This window comes from Chrysochloris asiatica, unplaced genomic scaffold (assembly GCF_000296735.1).
Source record: "Chrysochloris asiatica unplaced genomic scaffold, ChrAsi1.0 scaffold00001, whole genome shotgun sequence".
Classification (NCBI taxonomy): domain Eukaryota; kingdom Metazoa; phylum Chordata; class Mammalia; order Afrosoricida; family Chrysochloridae; genus Chrysochloris; species Chrysochloris asiatica.
Window position 1 is genome coordinate 25712550 of NW_006408519.1, and position 26637 is coordinate 25739186.

The window sequence follows — 26637 nt, forward strand, 5'->3', positions numbered from 1 at the left end:
TTCATACTTCGTACATTCCATGTTCCAATTTTCAGTGGATGTTTACAGCTGTTTCTCCTCATTTTAAGTTGTTGCCCATCAGCAAATGCAGGTTCTGTGTGCTTTTCTCCCCTGAGCTTAACTGTATTCATGTCATTATGGCCAACCCTACTTTGAGTAGGCATTTTTTTCCACAATCGCTTTCATTTTAGGTAGCCAATGTCTAAGTTGCCCATCCCTATCTACCCTGCGTACAGAGGTTATAGCATTTTGATACTTGATGTGAAGACTCGTTCCCTCTCTGTTGGTATTTAGAGTTCCTACCTGTATAAGTATAGGTCAGGTTCATCAAATTGTAGCAATTTACCCTTATTTCCTTTATTAAAAAATTGTTTGTTTTGTTATCTTCCTCTAGTCGAGTTCTGATTATCGAGCCATCGAGGCTAGGTCAAATGGGTACAATTTGCAAGGTTGGGTGTTCTTGTGCCTCTCCCCTCACTTCATCTCAGCTGGATGCTTCACTCTCAGCTCTAACCATCTATGGCTATGTCCTTGTCCATAGGTTCAGCTATTCCCAGGTCTCACTGCACTTTGGACCAACCAGCCCTTCCTCTTATCTCTCTCATCTCCAGGTCAATGGGAGTCAAAAGACCATGGTTGAACTCAGCCCATTTCTTCATTGCTGCCATTCCCCGTCTTCCACTCACCAGTAGACCAGTGTGGTGACCAGCAAGCTTACATGCCTGCTCATGTGTTCCCTTTGAGTTTCAGTCTTAGAGGGGGGTTTGTCCTGAAAGAACTTGATTGCTTGCCTTGATGACTTCCCGGCGAATAGCTTGCTTATTCTTGTAGTAGGCTGTCATACTGACATTTTTGTTTTGGGATTTTCCTGATGATATTTCTTTGAAGATGCATCTTCTGACACTCTAGCTGTTCCAGGTTGGTCTGCTTGGCCTTTCTAGTGGGAATGTCCCACCTCAGAAGGTTCTGGATAGGACTCAGTATTCCATCTAAAGTCCTATACTCTACAAAGGCTCCACAAGAGGCCTGTTTCACTGGGCAAGTTCTAGAATCCCTTTTAGATTTTCCAATCAGTTATAGGCTAAAGATAGGCTTACAAGTTTTCTGTAATCATGTTTGCTGACATTCCTTTCTATCCCACTCAAGTGTCTATTTTACAGAAGTAGACAGGGAAAACAATATTCATAAGACAGTCAAGCATCTTAGTATTGTTTCCCCTCTTCAAACTATGCCTAGATCCCTGTATCCCAGAGCCCTGTTGTTCCAAGGTTGAGCATGCATCACTATTTATGTCTGTTCCACTTAGATCATGCAAACCTGTCTCTGTGTTCCCCTATCTGCCTTGTTCTTCCACCTCCTCATACTTATTGTATTGCCCTCCCCAACACCTGAAACATGATGTGTCTGCCCTTACCCTGTGCTCTATTGTCGTCTCCCTCTCCCTCCCCCAAAGTTTCCCACCCCAATCCCACCATTGTGGTTACCTTATGTTCCATTAACTTTTTCCTCCATTTAAGACAGTCTATTTGATCCTGTAATCTACCTGACCTACCCACCCCACCACCTAGATCTCTGTTTCTCTGTGTTTACCTTCTTTCACATTGTAATTGTTTTGATCATAGACTGACCTCCCAGATCCTCTGAATTTGTTCTTATAGTTTTATTCTGTTATCGACTCTTCCATTTGTCGACAGACTTCTGGGTGATGCTGCCACATATATCAGTCTCTGGTTGTTGTCTGGTTGGTTCTGTGTCCACAGAACTCCCTTTAGGATGTTTTTCATCACAGGATTGGCTTTGGCAAAATCCCTTAGCTTCTGTTTATCCTGGAATGTTTTGATTACACTATCATATTTGACTAACAGCTTTGCTAGGTAGAGGCTTCTTGGTTGGCACTTTTTTTTTTTTCTTTCAGGGATTTATATATGTCTCCCCATTGCCTTCTTACCTGCGTGGTTTCTGTTGAGAAATCCAAGCTTAATCTGATTTGCTTGCCTTTCTATGTTACACTTCTCTTTTCCCTAGCTGCCTTCAAGATTCTGTCCTTATCTTTGATTTTGGAGAGCTTGATTATTATATGTCTTGGTGATTTTCTTTTAGGGTCTATCTTCCTGTGGTTTGTTGAGCTTCTTGGATTCTTATCTTTTCTCTTTTCAGGATGCTAGGGGAATTTTCTTCTAGAAGTTTTTCAACTATCTCCTCTGTGGACTTGTGTGAGTCTTCCTGTTCTGGAATGCTGATAATTCTTAAGTTATTCCTCTTCATGTTGTCCAACGTGAATCTTAGAGCTTCCTCAGATTTTTTAATCCTGGTTTCTGCTTGTTCTTCTGTCTTAGTGGTATTGAGAGATTTATCTTCCTGCTCACTGGTTCTGGCTTCCATCTGTTCAATTCTTTTCCCTTGCCCTTTCAGTTTATTGTCCATTTCTGATATTCTATTATTAATCATTTGGACCTCTTTCTGTAGGTTTTGAATTGTTTCCAATGCAGCATTTATCTTATTTGATTGTTCCTGTAGCACTTTCCTGACTTTTTCCTTATTTTTCTCAACTCCATTGTAAAGTATTTTGATACATTTTATAATAATTTTTCTGAATTCCTTCTCAGGCATTTCCAAAGCCTGCCCTCCCTCCAGTATGGAGTATAGGTGAACCTCCAACTCATTTGTCTCAGTCACTTTATCTCGTTTCTGGACATGTGCTGATATGTTGTCTGTTTCTGTGTTTTGGGCATATTCAGTGGTTAGCTATGGCTTTAATACTTAGATGGGTGTGTATTTTGGTGTTTTTTATGCTTTCTTATTGCCTCCAGGTAGATGTGATCATGAAATGGGCTTCCCTTTTCACTCCTCTTCCTGAGAAATTTCAAGATCCCACTTTTGGTCGTTATGACATAACTCAGGCTTTTATTTTTGGCCTGTTTCCTTTTTAGTCTGCCTGTCCTGCTCCACAACCCCTGTTTAGGCCTTTTTCCTAGTGATAAGCCATTCAGGGCCAGCTGTGGCTGTTTTTCACTGCTGTGTGGTTTGAAGTGGAAACTGACCCTTAAAATTTTTAGGAAATCTGTCCACATGCATAATAGTGCGGTTCTGTCAGGCGTCTGTGGCTGCTCTGATCCTTCCCCAGTTCGGTCTTACCCAAGATGGTGGATCCGGGAGCAGCTGAGCACCTTGGATTAGAAAGCACAGGATTTCTTGCTTCTGCTATAAATTCCACTGGCTGTAAGCCTTCCAACTTTTTAAATACTCCTTTATATGTGGTACAGAGTTCTGGGAACATCCACTGAGCCTGCTTAGTCTGATATTAAGTGTTGTGGCTGATGGAGCTCATCCATCACTACACTTCTACCTCTCCACCATCTTGTTTGTTCTCCCACACAACAAAATTCTTGAACACAATTGCTCATATTTAAGTTCATGTTGAAGTTAAAGAAAATTAAAACAAGTCCACGAGAGCCAAAATTTGACCTTGACCATATCCCACCTAAATTTAGAGATCATCTTAATAACAGATTTGATGCATTAGACACTAGTTACTGAAGATCAGAAGAGTCATGGGATGACATCAAGAACATCATAAAGAAAGGAAGAGAAAGGTCATGAAGACAACAAGGAGGAAGGAAATCACCAAAAATGGATGTCAGAAGAGATTCTGAAACTTTTTCTTCAGTGTAGAGATACTAAAACAAATGGAAGAAATGAGGAGGTGCTGAACAGAACATTTCAGAGTGCAGCTCCAGAAGACAAAAGTCAAGTGTTAAAATAATATATGGAGTTAGAAAACCAAAAGGAGAGAACACGCTCAGCATTTCTCAAGCTGAAAGAACTGAAGAAAGAGTTCAAGCCTCAACTTACAATACTGAAGGAATCTAGGAGCAAAATATGGAATGTTACAGAAAGCACCAAAAGAAGATAGAAGGAATACACAAAGTTACTGTAACAAAAAGAAATGGTTGATGTCCAAGCATTTCAAGAGATAGAATATGATCAAAAGTCATTGATACTGATGGAACAAGTCCAAGGAGCACTGAAGTCATTGGCAAAGAATGAGGCTCCAAAATTGATGGAATACATATTGAAATCTTTGAACAAACTAATGCAGCATTGAAGGCACTCATTTATCTCTGCCAAGAAATTTAGAAGACAGCTACCTGGCCAACTGATTGGAATGTTGTTGTTGTTATGTGCCGTCGAGTCGGCTCCGACCCATAGCGACCCTATACAGGGTTTCCGAGGGTATAAATCTTTACGGGAGTAGAAAGCCTCATCTTTCTCCCGCAGAGCAGCTGGTAGTTTCGAACCACTGACCTTAAAGTTCGCAGCCCGATTCGTAACCACTACAACTGATTGAAATAGATCTAATTAAAACATGGCTGCAAGAGTACACTGACAGGGAATTATCAGAGGTTCAAGCCAGAAGCAGACATGGACGTGGAACATGGGATATCATTGCTGAAAGCAGAAAATACCAGCAAGATATTTACCTGTGATTTATTGACTAGTAAAGGCTTTCAACTGTGTGACTCATAACAGATGATGGATAAGAATGCAGAGAATGAACATTCCAGAACACTGAATTGCGCTCATGAGGAATCTGTACATAGATTGAGAGATAGTTGCTCAAGCAAAACAAGGGGACACTGAATGATTTAAAATCAGGAAAGGTATACACCAGGGTTGTATTCTTTCACCGTGTTTGTTAAATCTGTACGATGAGCAAATAATCCTAGAAGCTGGATTATATGAAAAAGAACATGGCATCAGGACTGGAGAAAGACTTATTAACAATCTGCAATATGCAGATGATACAACCTTGCTTTCTGAAAGCAAAGAGGACTTAAAATACTGATGAAGACCAAAGACTCCAGTCATCAGTATGAGTTGCACTTCAGTGTAAAAACAAAAATCCTCACCAATGAACTAATAAATGACATCATGATAAATGGAGAAAAGATTCAAGTTGTCAAATACTTCATTTTCCTTGGATCCACTACCAACACTCATGGAAGCAACAGTCGGGAAATCAAATTACATATTGCACTTGGCAAATCTGCTGCACAAGACCTCTTTAAAGTGTTGCAGAGCAAAGATGTCAGTTTAAGGACTAAGGTGCTCCTGACCCAAGTCTTTGTATTTGCAGTAGCTTCATAGGCATGTGAAAGTTGGACATTGAATAAGAAAGATCATAGAAAAATTGATGCATTTGGGTTATGGTGTTGGAGTTGAATATTAAAAGTATCATAGACTGTCATAAGAGCAAACAAATTCATGTTGGAGGAAGTACAGCCAGTATGCTCCTTAGAAGCCAGGATGGCGATTCTTCACCTCTCATACTTCAGGCGTATTATCAGGAAGGACCAGTCCCTAGGGAAGGATATCAGGCTTGGTAAAGTGGAGGGTTAGTGAAACCCAATGAGATGTATTATCATAGTAGCAGTAGCAATGGGCTCAACCTTAATAACAATTGTGAGGATAGTGCAGAACTGGGCAGTGTTTTGTTCTGTTGTGCATAAGATAACTATGAGTTGGGACCAACTCTATGACACCTAACAACAATAACAACAACAAAGTTGTTGTAAATTGGCAAAAAAGAATTTTTTCTCGGTTCTGCAATCATTTGATTGGACAGGCTTCTATCTTTCTAAGTAAGACTCAGCTCCCCTGAGTATTTTCTATCTTTCTTATCCCTCTGGCTCCTCCTGTCTCTGAAACATTATCTGCCTTGTTAAATTCTTAATACTTATTTTCTGTTATTTTCCAGGAAAGTCGTTAAGCAGACTTACCCTTCTGTTCACTTCTAGATCATTAAACAAGTGATAAAGTGAAAAGTTGGAGTGGCCCATGTATGCAGCGCAGGTTCTAGGATGAAGTTTCTAGGTGAACACAGGTCATAATGACAAGGCGAAGATACTTATGTAATCAGCAGTGTAGAGTTTCTCCCCAAACTCCTTCCCACTGTAGATGAAACAATTGAATAATTGTGGCAGAACTCCAGCCATACAAGAGCAAATGTGCAGTTGCACAATCCCGTGAGCACTCTGTCTGTAGGCTATCTTACATCTGCCAGGACTGGTGCAGCGAGGAGAATTAGAGGAAAGATAATTTAGTTGGTCTGGCTTCCTCTCAAGAGGAAGGTTGAAATTCAGCCCAGGCATTTTTCCCAACCTGATTACACCCTAAAATGTGCTGAGTCCTGCCTCCCTCTTCCTGTTAACTCTGACACCGAGTTTCAATCCAGTTCTTCCCAGTTTATGGCTAACAAAGCAAAACCAGAATTGGCCTGACTTTGTAAAATGTGGGTGTACAGCGGTAACAAAATGAGGGAAATTATGGCTCGATATCTTGCTAGAATCTTATCCTCCCTCCTAGAAAAGAAGGGTAGCATGTATGTTGCATAGCAACCAAGTCTCGGCAGAGTCAGAAGCTATGGTGCCTGGCTCAAAAAATGGTGGCCAGCTGCATCATTTTGGATGTGTGTTGCTCTCCACAGTCCTGGCAATAGTCCAGTCTCCCACATTAGCTCCTAAAAGGGCTCTCAACACCTTTTCTCAATCTCCCACTCCAGGGCTAAGACCCATAATTTTCCTTATTCTGGGCTATCGTTCCAGTAAACCCACATTTTACAAAGTCGGTGTATTTTGATTCTACTATACCACCCATGACTGAACCAGTTTGAGCTGGTTAGAATCCCTGCTCTGAGGAGACCAGTGTTGGTTCATAGGGACTTTGCTTCACTGCCCCTTGCTCAGAGACATCACGTACATCGCCTGAATATGACTTGTAAAGTTCTACTCTTCCTTTTTGTTGAGGAGAATGTCCTCCCTAGCCCTACATTAGAAAGTTAAGACCCTAGCTCCTTGTGGCAAATGAGTTACAGAGCAACAATATGAAATGATAGATTCCTTTTCTGAGGACTGAGGAAATGTTTCAAAACAGATCTGAAAAAGATCATTATAAGCACACTTGAATTCTTTTGACCACCTATGTGTGGCATCTAAGAAGTCCAGTGTACTCTCCCCATAAGAGGTAACATGTACCTAAGGTCATTCCTTCAGGGTAGTCACATGTTCTATTTGTGTCCTTATACTTTCCAGTATTGCAGCGAAATCATTTTCCTCCAGGTTGTGTGCTTCCTGTGGCTACTGGTAACCCTCACTGATTACAGAACATAATGTACAATAGATGCTAATTAAAAGTCCATTGTACCTGAATGCATGACATCGTTGGACTGGCCCTTTTTCTAGGTCATTTTGTGCATTTTTAGTAGCAGGACATTGGCACTGCTGGAGTCACAGCAGTTGTTAGGACCACTTAGGGAGAGATGACGTCTTTGCTAACAGCAGCTCTAAAAATACTGCCTTGAATATAACATGGTAGATGTTTGAAAGCTTTTTCTGTTTTTGGATTTTTTTTTGTGTATGTGTGCCTCATTCCAGAAGAAAAGATGAACTAAGTGTGTTAAGTTTGTATATTCTGAGGATTTTTAAAGTAAGCTACCCTCAACTCAGTTTCAAAAAAAAAGTAACTTTCTCAGGAAGTTGGAGAAGCCTAAATATCAACACCCTAAGATGTTTGGGTGAATGTCTCCTATTTAATTAACAATTAAAGCAAAGAGAAAAGGTTTGTTTTCCACTATCCTCTGCATCCCTCAGAACGTACATCTGCATATTGTACTTTATAAATGTGTATGTGGGACTGTGAGCTCACACAGGCTGGAATTCAAATTCCAGATGAACTTAACTCTGAGCAAATAATTTCACCTCTCTGAGATTCTGTTTATTCTTAAGAATTGTATCACAGACCATGAGTTGGCAGTGACAAAAACCAGCTCTAGCTAATAAAAGAAAATGAAAAAAAAAAAAAAAGACACTGATGAGAAGAATATCAAATAAGCATGCGAATATAAGGGAGAAGTAGCCAATCTGGCTTTCTAATAAAGAACAATGCTTTAGCTCTCTAGTGCTGCTATAACAGCAATTTCACAGATGGATGGTTTAACCAACAGAAATCTTCTCTCACAGGTTGGGAGGCTAGATTTCCATATTCCCAGGGCTGGCTCTAGGGGAAGGTTTTCTCTTTCACTGTTGACTTTGGGGAAAGGTCCTGGTTTCCTTGGACATTTCCATGTATCTTAGTACAAACTTCCCTTAGACCGAGGACTTCACTGTGCAGAAGCTCCAGGTCTCCTCCTGACTCTTCTTTTTTAATGGTAGTAGGTCTTTGTGATCTCTGCTTGCTTGTTTAAGCTCTTTTATATCTCAAAAGAAGGAGCTCTGGTAGCGTAGTGGTTACGAATAGGGCTGTGAACCGCAAGGTCAGCAGTTCGAAACTACCAGCTGTTTCATGGGAGAAAGATGAGGCTTTCTGCTCCTGTAAAGATTTACAGCCTCAGAAACCCTGCACAGGGTTGGTATGAATTGGAACCAACTCCACGGCACATAACAACAACAACATATCTCAAAAGACAGTGACTCTTTAGTTACATCTGGTCTCCTTAACATCATAGAAGGGAAACTTCACAGCACATGGCATTTATATCTGATCAGGGCTGATCACATCCTATTAGATCTGATCATGAAAGTCATTACTACATCCTAACTGCTAAGCCTTTGAGATTCCTGGTTCTGTCAACTTGACACAAAACCTAATCTATCACAACCAGGCCCCAGAGATGACCTGAGGATGTCAATACCAGAGCCGATGAGCACTTCTCTACTGAATTACTCAGCTCCAGAGTCAGTGGGCCAGGAGAGAGATTTCAATTGGCCAACCTCGAGTCATGAATCGTGGAGGGTAGGGTACCTTGACCGGATTCCCATCAATAATTGGCCATAGTAGAAGATAATATCAGAAGAAAATATTAAAGTTGCTTGTCGTATATTGGCCAATACTCAGTATCTATCACATCACATGGCCTTTACGCTGTACTCGCTGCTACAGACGGCCCTGCTCTGTGTCAGTGCCATGGCCGGGCTGCACGAGGAGCACTTCCTCAAGAACACTGACTGGGGAACAGACCAGGGAATTGGTAGGTTCAGAGAGGAGCCAGGAATTAAATCTCAGCTGACGAACCTTATTCAATATGTAAGAACCGTGATGAGAATGCCATTGATAATTGTAACCCCAGTTGTACTAGTGTCACTTTTATTGTTTGGGTGAAGACCACTGGGGGAAATGGAGACTCAGAAGAAGAGACGACAACAAGAGTTATTACTTCAGTCATTATTGGAAAATAAATCTCTTAGACGACCAGCCTGGTACTTGGCAAAACTGTAAAGGTGACAATAAAACAAGAGTTCTTCCATATCTCGGTTGTTAATGTTACACTGGTAGTTTCATTACAAAAAGATCAGATGAATATAGCGAAGACAGTAACTATCCAGGATTGAAATACATCTGATAGTTGATTGTTAATAATAGTTCATGCTGTGGTAAAGATTGTTTAAAGGGTACAAAACAGTCACATCTATGTTTGTAGAGATTTTTGTATCTCTCACTACTCAGGGATGAATTTTTTTCAAATTTTTAACATTCCTTCTGATTTAACTGTGATGTAAGAGGAATTCTCCCCTGAAATACAATTTAAAGGCATTTTTATAATCAATTACTCCATATAAAATGATAGACTCTTTGGATACTTTTATTTTGAACTTTTTGGTCAACTATTTTGACTGTTACTTCAGCTATGAAAAATTCAAATTTATAATAACTATTGAGGAGTGCTGGTGTGGTGCTGTGGGTTAATGCGCACAACTGCAAAGTCATTTGAAGTGCAAAGTTGCCAGTTCAAGCTCACCAGCTGCTTCTCAGAAGTCCTATACAGGGTCGCTATGGGTCGGAATTGAATCGATGGCACTTAACAACAACAACAACAAAAATAACAACACAGCTGTGAGAAGGGTTGTTTATAAAGTCTGTATGTAAAGTACCTTGATTGTTGCCAATAAAAGAAAAGGAGTTCACTAAGTAACAGACGTAAGACATTGCCTGCTGCTTTGAAAAGGATCTTTTCTAAGATATTCTAAACTGAATTCTAAGGAGCTCTGGTAGCATAGTGGTTACAAATTGGACTACTAACCTCAAGGTCAGCCATTCGAAACTACCAGCTGTAAAGATTTCCAGCCTCAGAAACCCAATTCAGGGTCACTATGAGGTGGAACTGAATCAGCGGCACACCACCTCCACCAACTGAATTACACGCTTCAGAAAGGCAGGAACTTCTGCTATTGAAGTATTGCATGGAAATCTTCCACATACTAGTTAGAACAGGATTTCTTAGTCTTTTCCCCCATAACACCTGTGATAGCAGGTCTCCATATGGCCTTTACGTCTCAGACAGAGTTAAGGATTGTGGCCTATAGTGATGACAGGCCTCAATCTTGTCTTCTGCTACTCTGGAGAGTGTGAAATTGCCATTGGGTCTAGGGTTGCCTAGAATTGACTTTGCTGCTGTTGTTAGGTATCGGTCAGTTGGTTCTCACTCTAGTGACCTTTACACAACAAAATGAAACACTGTCTGAGCCTGCACCAACCTCACAATCATTGTTCCACTTCAGTCCATTGCTGCTGCCACTGTCCTGCTCCATCTTTTGCGGGGGGGTGGGGGGTGTAGGAGGGGGTCTTCTTCTTTTTTACTGACTCTCCACTTTACCAAGTATAATGTCCTTCTCGAGGGACTTATCGCTCCTAATAATACGTCTGAAGTATGAAACACAAAGACTCGCTATCCTGGCTTCTAAGGAGCATTCTGGCTGTAATTCTTCAACATAGATTTGTTTGCTCTTCTGGCAGTCCTTGCTACTTTGAATATTCTCCTTCAATACCATAACTCAAATGCATCAATTTTTCCTGTCTTCCTTATTCATTGTCCTTATTCATTTCACGTGTATATGAAGAGATTGACAATACCATGACTTGGGTCCGGAACACCTTAAGCTTCAAACTGAAATCTTTGCCCTTGAACACTTTAAAGAGGTCTTGTGTGGCAGATTTGCCAAATGCAATACATCCTTTGATTTTTTGACTTCTGCTTCCATGAATGTTGATGGATGATTAGAGCAAAATGAAGTCTTTGACAATTACAATCTGGTCTCCATTTCTCGTGATATTATTTATTGTTCCAGTGGGGATGTTGTTTGTTTTCTTTACATTGAGGTGCAACCCATACTGAAGGCTGTGGTCTTGGATCTTCATCAGTAAAATTTTAAGCCCTCTTCGCTTTCAGCAAAATTGTATCATCTGCATATCACATGTTGCTAATGAGTCTTCCTCCAACTCTGAATCCATGTTCTTCCTCATATAACCTAGTATCTCAGAATATATGCTCAGCATACAGATTGAATAAGTATGGTGAAAGAACACAACCCTGGTGCACACCTTTCCTGATTTTAAACCAGTCAATGTCCCATTGTTCTGTTCAAACAACTGCTTTTTGACCTATATACAGGTTCCTCATGAGCACAATTAAGTGGTCCCGAATAATTCATTCTCCACTACATTGTCCATAGTGTGTCATAATGTACACAGTCGAAAGTCTTTGCATAGTCAATAAAGCACAGATAAACTTATTTCTGGTATTCTTTGCTTTCAGCCAAGGTCCATCTGAGGTCAGCAGTGATAGCCCTCATTTCATATCGTCTTCTGAATCTGCTTCAACCACTGGCAGTTCCTTGTCAGTATACTGTTACGATTGTTTCTGAATTATCCTCAGCAAAAGTTTACTTGTATAATATTAATGATATTATCTGGTGATTTCTACAGTTCACTTTATTGAGTCACCTCTCTTTGAAGTGGGCATAGATATGGATCTTTCCCAGTGAGCTGGCCTGATAGCTGTATTTCAAAATTCTTGGCATAGATGAGTGAATGCCTGAGTACCTCCAGAGCTGTATCAGTTTGTTAAAAGGTATCAATTTGTATCTATTAGTTCCTAGAGTCTTGTTCTTTGCTAATGTCTTCAATGCATCTTGGATTTCTTTGTTCATACTATTGGCTGTTGATCATGTACTACCTCTTGAAATGGTTGAACATCAGCCATCTCTTTCTGCTACAGTGACTCTGTGATTCCATCCATCTTCTTTTGATGCTTTCTTCATCATTCAATATTTTGTCCACAGAATCCTTCAGTATTGCAAGTTGAGGCTTGACTTCTTTCCTTCAGTCCTTTTCAGCTTGAGACACGCTGTGTTCCTCCCTTTTGGGTTTCTAATTCTAGATCTTTGCACATTTCAGTATAATATTTGACTTTGTTTTCTTGAGCTGCCCTTTGAAATTTCCTGTTCAGCGTTTTTTATCTACTCATTTCTTCCATTTGCTTTAGCATTATCTTTAGTAAGTTTCAGAGTCTCTTCTGACATCCATTTTGTTCTTTTACTTCATTCTTGTTTTCTTAATAACCTTTTGCTTTCTGCCTGTATGATATCATCATCAATGGCTTTAGTGTTTGGTTTCATAAATTTGAGTAATAGTGGTATTAACTGGTCTTTCTTGTAGGCACATGGGTATTATGAAAGACAACATTCTACTTCAAGATAGATCTTTAAATGTTCTTTTTGATGATGAATCTGACACCATTCCTTTTCATTTTTCACTCTCAACATAGAAAACCATATGATTGTCAGATTCAAAATGGCCACTACCAACCCATTATAGTTTACTAATTCCTAGATCAGTCTTTATGTGTTCCATTTCATTTTGGACAACTAATTTTCCTAGATTCAGACTTCCTACATTTCATGTTCTGATTATTAATGGATGTTTGCAGCTCTTTCTCCTCATTTTGAATTGTACCCCATCAACAAATGAAGGTCCTCCATTTGTATCATCACGGCCAACTCTACTTTGTGGAGGCAGCTCTTCCCCAGTTGTATTTTGAATGCCTTCCAACTTGAGGGGCTTATCTTCTGGCACTGTATCTGACAAGATGTTGGTGCTTTTCATCATATTTAAGTATTAAGTATTCTAGTGCTATCTGACAGTGTTGCATTGCTAGTCATAAGGTTTTAAGTTGCTACACATTCAGAAGTAGTCTGCCTCTTCCTAGTCTGTTGTAGTCTGGAAACTCAGCTGAAACCTGTTCACCATGGGTGACCCTGCTGGTATTTAATATACCATTATCATAACTTCCAGCCTCACAGCACCTACGAGTCACTACAGGACAGAAAACTGACAGAGATAGGTGAGTTTATACTATTAACTCCACCCTTGAATTTAGGTAGACCAGTAAAATGGATCTTAAACAGTGTTCATTTCTACTACTACTGGTATTTGCCTAGCTAGCCATGCTGGCTGCCCCTTTCCCCTGCCCCTGAACTCACTAGAATAGGTCCCGAGCAGAGGTCACTTAATGCCCATCTTCCCAAGAACATTACATTTATCATCCAAGATTCTGTATGTAGCTCCATGGTTCCTGCAGTCCAGAGGAAAACCAACCCCATTCTTTAAACCAAGCTTGCAAACTTCCTCTGCAGTCCACTGGAACCTCTCCATAGCTGGTATCAGAGTCCCTTCCCTTTAGTTCTTTTATTGTTTTAACAACAGTTTTATTATGTATAATTCATATGCCATCTAATCCACCCTTTAAAACTATAAAGTTCAGTGGTGTTTGTTGTTGTTGTTATGTGCCGTGGAGTTGGTTCCGACTCATAGCGACCCTGTGCAGGGTTTCTGAGGCTGTAAATCTTTCCAGGAGCAGAAAGCTTCATCTTTCTCCTATGGAACAGCTGGTAGTTACGAACTGCTGTCCCTGAGGTTCGCAGACCGATTTGTAACCACTAAACTACCAGAGTGGTGTTTAGCACGTTTATAAAGTTGCAAAACAATCACCCAATCAATTTGAGAACAATTTTATCACCTCTAAAAGACACCCAGGACCACTCTCACTCCCCTTCCAACCATCCACTAACGTGTCTTTATGGATTTGCCTGTTCTGGACCTTTCAAATCAATGGAACCATACAATGTGGAGTCTTCTGTGCCTGGCCCCTTTAATGTTTTCAGCATTCATCTATGTTGTAACATGCCTAAGTAATTTGTTTCTTCATCTTGCCAAATGATATTGCATCGTATGGACTTACTACATTTACTTATCCTTACGTCACTTGATGCATATTTGGGCTCCTTTAGTTCTTAAACCACCAAGCTCCACTCTCTTTAGCACTTTCCCCCTGGTGGCCTCTGGTCAGGGATCACAAACTCTTAATGCTTCTCAGCAAAGAAAACAGGAAGTAGCAAGAGCTGTAGTGAAAGAGAGAACATCTGCCCCTTCTAAAAAGGGCAGGCCCTACCGGGCCTCATCCTGCCACGGCCAGGTGACCATCCAGACTTGGTGATCTCAGATCCTCAGATTGTTCTAGAGATGCCATAATTTGGATGCTGACTTAATTTTAAGCTATGAGGGACAAAGCACAACTGTGGTTGAGGTGGCTAAGTGAGATTCCTGGGTGGGGGTCTCTGTGTCTGGGCAGCATGAGTAATCCTTGCCTAGAAAGGGTTAGCTTCATGGTGGGCTCATGTGGTAACTGCTGCCCTTTCATTTGTCAGCATCAAAGTGCTCCTTATTTCTCTGGGGGTAAGAAAAGCCCTGGGTGGGGGACATTCCTCTCCTGCTTTAGCTGAGGAATCTGATGCAACAAATCATTAAAGCACAGATGGATTATCTATATTATTCAGTGCCGAATTGTTTCACTGATTACTCATGACCTACTTCAGGACTGATTATGACCTATTAGCATGACCTCGATTATGATTTTGACCTCAACCATGGATGAGCACTGCTGATATTGCACAAGGCCAGATTTGATGCAGTGGGAAAGAAGACATACTGCTTGTATGCTCGCCTTGTGGAGAGGAAACTGTAGTAACATGGGTTGGGGAGTGGAGCACATGGAGACTGATTACCATCATGACTGGATACGGAGTCAGGAACTACTCTGTCTCTCTCCGCATTCCACTGATTTTTGCATGTGACTATAAGGAAGTGTTCTTTGTTTTTTAAAAAAAAAAACACACACACACATTTTGTTTTGTGTTTTCAGTTAAAGTTTGCACAGCAGATAACGTTTCCATTGAACAACTACTACACAAATGATTTAGAGACAGTGGTTACATTTTTCACAATGTAGTAAATTCTCATTAATGATCCATTGGCTTATAAAATAATGTTCTTTATTTTATGAACCAATCTATTATTTAGTGAAAAGAACCATAGTTATGCTTGAGCCCATTGCAGCTGCCACTGTGGCAATCCATCTCATTGGGGTCTTCCTCTTTTTCTTGGATCCTTCAATTTATCAGGCATGAAAATTCTTCTTCAGGGGCTAATTCCTCCTGACAATATGTCTGAAGTATGAGAGACAAAGTCTCACCATCCTGGCTTCTATGGAGCATTCTGACTGTACTTTTTATAACACAGAGTTGTTTGTTCTTCTGGCAATCCATGGTACTTTTGATATTCTCATCCAACACCATAACTTGAATGCATCCATTCTTCTGCAGTCTTTCTGGTATTCTCTGCTTTCAGCCAAGATCTAGCTGATGTCAGCAATGATAGCCCTCGTTTCACATTGTATTCTGAATCTGACTTGAAGTTCTGGCAGTTCCTTTTCGATGTACTGTTGCAGCTATTTTTTAATAATCTTTAGCAAAATTTTACTTGCATGTGGTAGTAATGATATTGTTGCATGATTTCCACATTCCACTGGGTCACCTCTCTTTCTAATGGACACAAATATAGATCTCATCCAATCAGTTGGTCAGTTGGCTGGCTTCCACATTTCTTCATATCGATAAGTGAGTGCTTCCAGTACTGCATCAGTTTATTGAAAGATCTCAATTTGTATTCCATCAATTCCCAGAGATTGTTCTTTGTCAATGCCTTAAATGCACCAAGGACTTCCTTCTTCAGTACCATTGGCTCTTGAACATATACTAGCTCTTGAAAGGGTTGAACAGGATCTGTTTTTGGTACAGTGACTCTGTGAATTCCTATCACCTTCTTTTGATGCATTCTCCATCCTTCTATATTTTCTCCACGATTATGTGCCGTGGAGTCATTTCCGACTAGTAGTGACCCTGTGTAGGGTTTCTAAGGCTATAAATGTTTATAGGAGAAAAAATCCTCATCTTTCTGCTGACCTTGCAGTTATCAGCCCAATTTGCAACACACAACGCTACCGGGGTTCCTTAGAATCCCTCAGTATTTCAGGTTGACGCTTGAATTTTTCTTCAGTTCTTTCAGCTTGAGAAATGTTGAGCATGTTCTTCTTCCCCTTCAGTTTTCTAAACTACAGTTCTTTACACATTTCATTATAATATTTAACTTTGTCTTCTCGAGCTACCCTTTGAATTTTTTTCTTTTCAGGTCTTTTACACTCTCATTTCTTCCGTTTGCTTTAGCATCTCTGTGCTGGAGAGCAAGTTTCAGAGTCTTCTGACATCCATTTTGTTCTTTTCCCTCATTCTTGTCTTCTTAATGACTTTTTGCTTTTTTCTTGTATGGTATTCTTGATGTCATGTCACAATTCTTCTGGTGTTCAGTCATTAGTGTCTAATGTATTAATTCTGTTCTTGAGACAATTCCTAAATTCAGGTTGGATGTGTTCAAGGTAATATTTTGGCTCCCATGGACTTGCTTAGTTTTCTTCATCTTAGTCTGAATTTGCATATGAACAATGGATGGTCTGTTCCACAGTCTGTCTCTGGCCTTGTTTTGGCTGATGATATGGAGCTTTTCCACCACCTCTTCCCACAGATGTAGTCAATTTGATTTCTGTATATTCTGTCTGGTGAGGTCCATATGTATAGTCATCTTGTATGTTGTTGAAAAATTATATATGCAATGAATAAGTCATTGGTTTTGTAACATCTGTAATGTGATTTCCAACTACTGATCCTTCCAACTTTTACATTCCAATCACCATTAATTATAGTACATCTTGAATGCAATTTCAGACTGAAGAAGTTTATAGAATTCTTCAATTTCATCAGCACTGGATGTAATGGTTGGTGGGTAAGTCTGAATGGTAGTGGTATTAACTGGTATTCCTTACGTTGTAGTTGTTGCTAAGTGCTCCCAAGTTGATTCCGACCCATAGTGACCCTGCGTAGGGTTTCTGAGGCTGTAAATTTTTACGGGAGCAGAAAGCCTCATCTTTCTCCCGCGGAACCACTGGTAGTTTCGAACTGCTGACCCTGAGATTAGCATCCTGATTCGTAACCACTATGCTACCAGAGCTCCTTGGTATTCCTTATAGGTATATGGATATTATTCCATTACTACAGATAGCATAGTACTACCAGATGGACCTTGAAATGTTCTTTTGATGATGAATGCAATGCCATTCCTCTTCAGTTTGTCTTTCTTGGCATATAAACCATATGCTTGTCAGATTCAAAATGGTCAATACCAGTCCATTTCTGCTTACTAATTGATATTGATCTTTATGTACTCCATTTCATTTTTAACAACTTTCAATTTTCCTAGATTCATACATTGTACATTGCCTGTGTTGATTATTAATGGAAGTTTTGCAGCTGTTCCTCTTTATTTTGAGTTGTGCCCCCATCAGCAAATGAAGTCCTGAAAGGCTACTCCATTTGCTTCATCACAGTTAACTCTACTTTGAGGAGAAAGCTCTTCCCCAGTTGCGTTTTGAGTGCCTTCCAACCTGAGGGGATCATCTTCCTACACAATATCTGATCATATTCTGGTGCTTTTCATCAGGTTCCCATATTCAGTATTCTGGTGCTATATGACATTGATCCATTGGTATTCGTAAGGTTTAAAGTGGCTAAGCAGAAGTATTTCACCTCATCTTGTTCTTCGTAAAGGGGAAGTGGATATTTTCACAGGGAACGAGGTTAGTGGAAGCCAACATTGGTGTAATGCTTTTAAATGCACTGTGGTATTTGAGCCTGTGGAGATAAGCATTTTTACTTAACCCTTCATGTTTCATCAATGTTTTGTTGACTCATAGAGCAAAAATGACTTGTTTAAGATCATCCAGCAAAGGGGCCTACAACTAAAATCTTATCTTTAGATTTCAAGCCTGTTGTCTGTTTCACAGAAACAAACCTGTCCTTCTAATGCTTTCTAATTTTGGTATCTGTTAATAATCGGGATGGATATATTTAGACAGCACAGTGTTTGAGTCATACTGTTACCCACTTGGAAGACAGTAAAAGCAAATGGTGGTTTTACTTCAGTGTTTTAGCATTTTCCCCATTCTTTCTCTGAGTGATCAACACTAAGTGAATATACTAATAAATAATCAGGAGCAGGTGCATACATTAATCAGGCATTATACTTAAAGTAGTTTGGCCTTGAGAACAGATTTGGGAGAGCCTTAATCAATCAGTTTCAACTAGTATATCTCCTTTTCTCCCACTCTCCCACTATCTCTCTCTTTTTCTTTTTCATTTTAACTCTTAATTGTGAATTGAGTGAAGGTTTACAGAACAGAGCATCGGTTTTACAGTCAACAAATCACATACTTTGTGTCATTACAATGATTGCAGTCCCCTCCATGTACCAACAGTTAACAGGGTTTACCTCTATTCACTTTAACTCTTACATTCCTCCCTGTGTCTCCTGCTACCTTCATCTTGTCTCTGCCAGCCTCCCTCTTGTTGTGTATTGCCTGTCCCATCACCCATGTTAATATGTGCCTACCTTCTACTCCCCTGTGACCATTGTAGAATGTTTCTGTTATCAAGAAAACCTTTTCTTAACATTTTAAAAAAGGGAACCCATAAAATATTTGTACTGTTGTGATTGACTAATCTCAAACAACATAATGCCCTCCAAGTTCATCGATGCTGTGAGGTGTTTTGTAGCTTCATTGTTATTCTTCAGCATTGTGTAGTATTCCACTGTGTGTATGGACCATAGTTTGTTTAACCGTTCTGTTGGACATTTAGGCTGTCTCCATCTTTTTGATGTGTCTCTTGTAGACTGCTTATTAAAGGATCCTGTTTCCTTATCCATTCTGCTTTCTCTGTTTCCTGACGGGTTTATTTAGTCTATTTGCACTTAGTTTAGTTATCAATAGGTGTGGATTGATTGCTGCCATTTTTCTTTTTGGGTTTGTGTGGTCCTACTGGTTTCTTTGTTCCACATAATTTTCTGCACTGTGTTCATTTTCTCTGTGGTTTTCATTTCATTTTCATTTCTGTTGTGTTCATGTTTACTAGGTCTTTCTGATTTTGTTTTTATTTTGATACGAAGGTGTCTTAATTTTCTTTGAGGTTATCTTGTAATTTATTAATTTTTCTCCTTTTAAACCGTTTTGTTTTATCTTGAAATAATCTTGCCATTTGGAAGTTCTGTATCTACACTGTTTCCTCCTTTTGCTTTGTAGTCAAAATCACTATAAATTGATGCCTGTGGTTCCCTATTTTCAGTCTCATAGGTTTGTTTTAATTTAAATACTTTTATATCTGGATTGAGTTGTGGGTGGTGTTGTCATGTATGTTAATCTCAGGTGTTGTCTGCTGTTGTTTGTTTTCAGTCCAAAGAACACTCTTCAATATTTTTTTTGTAAAGTTGGTCTGGTCACCAGAGGCTCATAGGAAAAAAATGGAATTGCATTGTTCTCATCCCCTGTGTTAATCTGCTCTACCAGGCCACCTTTGTTGCCAAAAACTGCTCACAAAAGTTCAAGATGGTCTCACCAATTCTTGCTGGCCATACACCAGTGAATCTACCTCTCTCTCTGTCCCTGTTCAGTTTTTCCTCCCAGCAAGTACTCAATCGACTTCTTTGATCTTTCCTCTGAAGTTCATCATTTCAGAATTTTCATTTGTGCCAGCAAGAGAAGGGATCATTTACAAGGAGCAAAGCTCCCTTCTGACTGAACCCTCACTGTGCTTACTTTGCTTATACATTTATTCATTAAATGTGTCGTAGGGGAGAACAGAACAGAAATTCAAATGTGTATTACAGTGATCCCTTGTCGAGGTCTTAAACAGGACCAAGACAAGACAAAGATTGAGGCAGAGCCTCTGGATGAGGGAGACCATCGACACGGGGCCATAATAGTGTCCAAAGCATATGCATCCACATGTCCAAAGTATAGGGCACAAAGAACAGAGGAAATCCACCACAGAACCATGGTTGGTGGCAGATCATCACAGGCTCTTTGGAAATGAAAAAGGGATTGTGATTGGGATGTATACACTACCCCGGAATAGCAGAGTTTACAGGATTGATGCTGAGGGACTCTGGCCACCTTGGTTGGGGTATCACTTATAACCATGCCTCCCTGACTCCCCTGTCTCCCAGACAAGTCCATGAGGGCAAGTCAGCCCCTCTCTGGACTGGCTAGAAAATCCACTTTCATACACCTTGCCTGAGGGCAAAACTGCCTCACCCTGCTTTCCCAGAATCTTCCTGGTCACACTAGCAGTTTAGCTATCAGCACTAGTGGAGTAGATTAAGCGTTGGGCTGCTAACTGCAAGGTCAGTAGTTCGAATCCACCACTGGCTCCGCAGAAGAACGATAAGGCTTTCTGCTCCTACCCAGGGTCATTATGAGTCAGAACCAATCAAAGGCACACCACCACCAGCACTGTGTCAAGTACTCGAGATGACATCTGAATTTATGTCAAGGCTTATGTTGGAGGTGGTCTCTGGCCACAGGCCACAGCCTTCTGCAGACCAAGTACCTATGAAGTCCAGGCTCTAACACAAATTCATTCACTAGGAAACTACTTGTTGAGCACTTTTTGGTTTCCTGTGACTGCTGTACAAAAATGCCACAAACTTGAGGTTTAAAACAACCCAAATGTTTTCTCTTTCCGTTCTAGAAGTCAGAAGTTTAAATCAAGCTGTCAGCAGGCTTACCTGGCTTTTTGAGGTCTCAGGGGAGATCTGGCCTTCCTTCAGCTCTGAGAGACTGCCTGTAGTTCTTGATACGTGGCCCTTTTCTCCCTTTACTCCAACCTCTTGTTTCTAGTGTCACACTCCTCCTTCTGTCTTTGACCTCCTCTCTCCTTTTGAGGACTCTGGTGATTATAATGGGCCCACCTGGACAATCCAGGCTAGTCTCCCTATTTTAAATTTTAGCTTCATATTTCTACTTTGCCATGTAAGCGAACATATTCACAATTCTAGATTAGACTATTAAGGCACCTTTGGGGGTGTGGGAAGGGTAGGCATTTTTCTGCCTACAAATGCCAGGCACTGTACATTCTTTGATCCTGCTTGGTTATATTTTGCCAATTAAATATATACCTGTTGCTGACAGGTAGTCATGTGTGTCCCCATGTTTCTACAAGTGCCATAAACGAATCCCTCACATCTAGTGTTCACATATTCAGATACACACGAACCTGGATCTGTTTTAGTGACACCAAAATGAAAAATACCCAGCATCTGCTACCACCCCAAATGTCAAGAGAAGGCCTTCCACTTAGGGCAGTAGCTGCGGGTCTCTCTCAGGCCTTCCATACCATAACTCATTATTTAATGATGCTGTTTATTGCCTTGTGATTATCTACCCTTTACCGCCTGTAACGATCTCTCCTTCTACAGTCCTGATGTTGCACTGTAGGATAAGCACTCGACCACATGGTTGTTTTTGAACTGCATGGTCGGTGGTTCAAATTCACTAGCCATTCCTTGGAAACCCTATATGGGGTCGCTATGAGTTAGGACTGACTCGGCAACAGCTTTCACCACCATTTAGTATAAAAGTTCACCTTTATTGGCCTCATCCATGAGGATAAGAAATACGGAAAGGTGTGGAATATATTGGGAGAATGACAGGAGATGCTGTTCATAATCAGGTAGAGTCACTAGATACAAGTGAGAACAGTCCTGAGAGCCTGGACCTTTACATGGTTGTTCTGAAGTGCCATCAGGTTGGTTCCAACTCATAGCGACCCTGTGTAGGACTTCCAAGGAGCAGCTGGTGGGTTCGAACCACCACCTTGCGACCCAGTGCATTATCCTGCAGTGCCACACCAGGACTCCTTTCCTGCCGTAGGGTATTCCTAGATGATGAGTTCATATGAGAAATAACAGCAGTGACTACTGGTTCCGAGAGTGAACTGAATACTCTGTTGGTTTGGAACAGCGTAGTAGCAGGTTTCTGTGCTTTTCCTCACTTAATGTTCACACCAGTCTTATAAGGCAGGCAGGTTATTACTATTGTGACTGTTCTAGAGTTGAAGGAAACAAAGCTCAGAAACTGAAATCACTGTCTTAAGCTAGTAAGTTGCTGAGGTTCAAGTTGAATCAGAACTATGAACGTCACTAAAATAGATGCTTTTTCTGTTGGATTATTTTGCCTTCCAGAACAGCGCTAATATTTTGGGAATGGCTGAATTGAAGAAGTTACCCTTTAAAGCTGTAGTATCTTTTTGTCAAAGAAGGTCTGTACTTTAATGAAAGACCTACATTAGTTATTAAACTGTTTTCACTGAATGAAATTAGAAAATTCTTAAGTTTATGGGGGGAGGGGGTGGTGAAAAGCAATTGTTTTGTGTTTGTTTTAGATGGAGCAGTAAAAGGGGCAGCTTGCACCTGAGTTGTATCGCCAGTCTTTGTACCTAGGACCCAAACAGTACATACACTATTTCTACTTATCTATGCTGTGTATTGATCACCGCATTCCTGCTTTTGCTATATATTTTTGTTGTTGCTAATTGCCATCACATCAGTTCTGACCCATAGCAACTCTGCATAAGGTTTGCTATACATTAGTGTATACTATTAGTGTATATGGTTGTTGTTGTTGTTGTTAAGTACCATGGACTCGGTTCTGACTCATAGTGACCCTGTACAGGGTTTCCGAGGCTATAAATCTTTATGGGAGCAGAAAGTCTCATCTTTCTCCCATGGAACGGCTGGTAGTTTCGAATTGCTGACCTTGAGGTTAGCAGCCCGATTAGTAACCACAAGGTCGGCAATTCAAGCCCACCAGCTGCTCTTCTGGAGAAATATTTACAGCCTTCAACACCTTATATGGGGCCTCTCGAATCTGAACCGACTCAACAAGGCACAGAGACTAACGCTGATAGTGTTCTTCTGTCTTTGTTTTAGGTTTGTCAGTTTGTCGTCTCTGTGAACGGGCTCAATGTGCTGCATGTAGACTACCGGAAGGTGAGCAATCTGATCCTGACAGGCCCACGGACAATTGTCATGGAGGTCATGGAGGAATTAGAATGCTGAGAAGCCGACCTTCTCCCAGCCCTTCTGTGCCTGTAGGCGGCCAAAGCCAGGGCAGGGCGAAGTCGTGCAGTGACAAGACTTTCCTGCGGTGGACGGCTGTGGACACATGAATCTTTTCTCCGTACATACACATCTTAATCTGAGTTTCACATACTGTTTGATTTGTGGAAGAACCGGGTAACCTGTCTTTAAAAATATATGTCAGTGTAGAAAATATTTGGGAAACAGAATTTTCCTACATGGTAGAATTGCCTTACTAGATTTCTTTTTGTACTTCTATTTCATTGTTGTTGTTGTTGTTTTTATCTTAGTTACTTTGCAAGAAGTTGCTGAAATGCTCTTCTAGCCAAGCCAGCAACATGTTAAAATACTCTTCATGGGAATTGGTAGAGTTGTTTTTTATCGACTCTTTCAAGTTGTACTCTCACCAAAATCAGCTTGGAATGGCTTAATAGAGGACCTAGATTTCACCTAGCTTCAAATTAAAGCAACAGCCAAAGGTTGTTAACTAGCATCATGAGGAAAGTTCAAGTGCTTAAAAGCCATCAAAAAAATGATTTTTTCTTAAATCATGTCTTTAGTAGCAACTTTTATCTTAACTTCAGTTATGGCATGCATTTAAACAACGAAGCACAGTAACAAAACTCTTATAATTGGGTGGAAGTGGGTAAGGGGATACTACTGAAAATTGTGTGGCCCTCATTCACCCTTTCTGAGCCTGTTGGTTTTTATAAATCAGCCACAGCAGTGTTCTAAAATTAATCCTGAATATGTTGAATGTCAACACAGAGAAGTGTGCATATATACATATAGTTCAAAAATCAAGCCTTCTGGCCAGATTTCACTAGACCTTGTCTCTTTCTTGAAGTTTTCTAGAACTTGACCCATATGTGATAAAATCTTGACCTGTAAATTGCCTTCTTGGCCTGAATCTACTAGCTTTCTAGTGTAACATGTTCTAACATAACATGACATGCTGCTTATTTGGGGGAATTCTCATACAAATCACCAGATTGTGTTACAGCTTTCCAGCTCACTTGTATATATGCATGTTCCCCCTATTTTTGATCTAGAAAAGAGTGAATTTGGGGGAATGGTATAGAGATGAAATTGCTCTAAGTGCCAAATTAGGGAGTCGGAATGCTAAAATTTTCTTAATTTCATATAATGAATTCTGAATGACCAGGTTACTTTCTTACCGCTCATTTACAAAATAAAATACGAATACTGTGCCTCAGTCATTTATTATCGTTAATGTAATCTATTGAAACTGGTGGGATAAACATACTATGCTGAAAATTTTATGATTTATACACATACACTGTAAGGCAACTTTTCTGATCTGTAGCTTTCGTCAGAGGACATGATTGTGAAGTAATGTAGAAAGGCTAACATTAATATTAATGATTTAAATTAGAGAAATAGTATCATCCTAATGGACATGGGCCAAGAAGTCTGCCAGGGCATCTATCTTCTGTTGTTTCCTTTAATGCTCATCACAACCTCTATTAGAGAGTGGAAGGTCGGGGTTCCTCCGCATCCCAACTCAAAGGTTCACTGCATCAGGCAGCCAAATGAACACTCGAGGTGTGCCAGGGAAATAGCTCATTCTTTTATTCAGCAAAACAGCGCTCAGCACAGGGGAAGGGGCCTCAGATAGTCTCTTGCCTGTCTCTGCATCTCTCTAGCTCTCAGCGCTTTCTCGGGCTTTCTTTCTTCTTCCGTTCTGTTCCATTCTCCGTGACTGCTTTCCTCTGTGTGTGTTGATTGTCTCTGCCTCTCACAAGGGAGAAGCTCCCTAAGTACTACTACAGAACAAAGAAGGCATCTTGCCAATTATACTCACAGGTTCTAGAACAGTGTGACGTCATTCTAATATGGCGGGCGCAGCGCAATGACTTAGCATTCCCTGGTTTCTGTCAGAACCACCAAGTCGCCCTTGGCTTGGAAGGAGAGGGTCCCTAACAAGCTATAGCCACTCCCTGGCTATCATCCGCTTCTGGCCTAACACAACCCTACAAGGTAAGTGCTATCACCCTCATTTTTCAGATGTGGAAACCAGGGCTGAGTGAAATGAAAAATGTCACAGTCAATATATATCCTTTATGTTATTGTTATTGTTGTTAAGTGCCGTCGAATCGGTTCCGACCCATAGCGACCCTGGATAGGGTTTCCGAGGAGCAGCTTATGAGCTTGAACCGTCAACCTTGCAGTTCAAACGGCTTTGCAGTCTGGTGCATTAACCCACAGCGCCACATGTTGTTATGCACCGTGGAGTCAGTTCTGACTCATAGTGACCCTGCACAGGGTTTCCCAGGCTGTAAATCTTTAAGAGAGCAGAACGCCTCATCTTTCTCCCGCAGAACAGCTGGTAGTTTCGAACTGCTGACCTTGTGGTTCATAGCCTGATTCGTAACCACTACGCTACCAAAGCTCCTTCATGAGGACTCCTTATATCATATAGATAGATAGATAGATAGATAGATAGATAGATAGATAGATAGATAGATAGAGATAGAGATATAGATATATATGTAGATATCTATATATATATGTTGTTAAGTACTGTGGAGTCGGTTCCGGCTCATAGTAACTCTGCACAGGGTTTCCGAGGCTGTAAATCTTTACGGGAGCAGAAAACCTCATCTTTCTCCCGCGAAACGGCTGGTAGTTTTGAACTGCATACCTTGAGGTTAGCAGCCAGATTCGTAACCACTACACTACCAGAATTATATGTGTGTGTGTGTGTGTGTGTGTGTGTGTGTGTGTGTGTGTGTCTACTGAATCCTAGAGCAGTTAGTCTTGTGCCCAAGGCCAGGCAGTTAGTAAGCAGGAGACTGCCCCACTCAACTTTACCACTGTCTATGACATCTTTAAATCATCAGTGTGAAATACTTTCTGTTCCCAGGTATATTCCTTAATTTACAAAAGAAGGAGACGTTCCTTTCAGGAAGTGGCATCTTCTTACCTGTCATTGCTACTTTGTTCTCATACCCTATAAGGAGCCCTGGTGTGGTGCTGTAGGATATGCACTGGACTACCACAAGGTCAGCAGTTTAAACCCACCAGCCACTTTTCCGAAACCCTATTCGTGGTTGCTATGAGTCCAAACCAACTCAACAGCACTTCATAGCAGCAACAGCTATATGTTTTAAGGATTCTTGGTGTGGCGCTGGAGGATGAGCACTGGACTGCCAACCACAAGGTGGCTGCTCAAGTCCACCACCTGCTCCCTGAAAATCCTGTACAGGGTCGCTATGAGTCAGAACAGATTCAACGGCACTAAACAACAACAACTACGTGTTTGAAGTAGTCCCTGAATGGTCCCGGCCAAGGTGCTCAGCTGCCACTCCTCAGAAACCCTGTACAGGTTTGCTTGACGGCACTGTCGTGGATAATAGCATAATGTCATTCCCTACAATCATCCTAAGTACCAGAAAAGCTGCAATCTGTCTGCTCCACTTAGTC

The 26637-nt window shown here is 40.7% G+C and overlaps 1 protein-coding gene and 1 pseudogene across 2 annotated transcripts in view; both read left to right on the forward strand.

Moving 5' to 3' along the window:
* The window catches only part of DEPTOR (DEP domain containing MTOR-interacting protein), a 205586-nt gene extending 182417 nt beyond the window's left edge, over positions 1 to 23169 (forward strand). For both annotated transcript variants that reach the window (XM_006830674.1, XM_006830675.1), the window contains one exon: positions 23041 to 23169. In XM_006830674.1, the coding sequence (XP_006830737.1) occupies positions 23041 to 23169 (129 nt within the window). The remainder of the gene's footprint in view (positions 1 to 23040) is intronic.
* On the forward strand, positions 8908 to 9156 carry LOC102842764 (annotated as a pseudogene).
* Positions 23170 to 26637: the final 3468 nt, after the last annotated feature.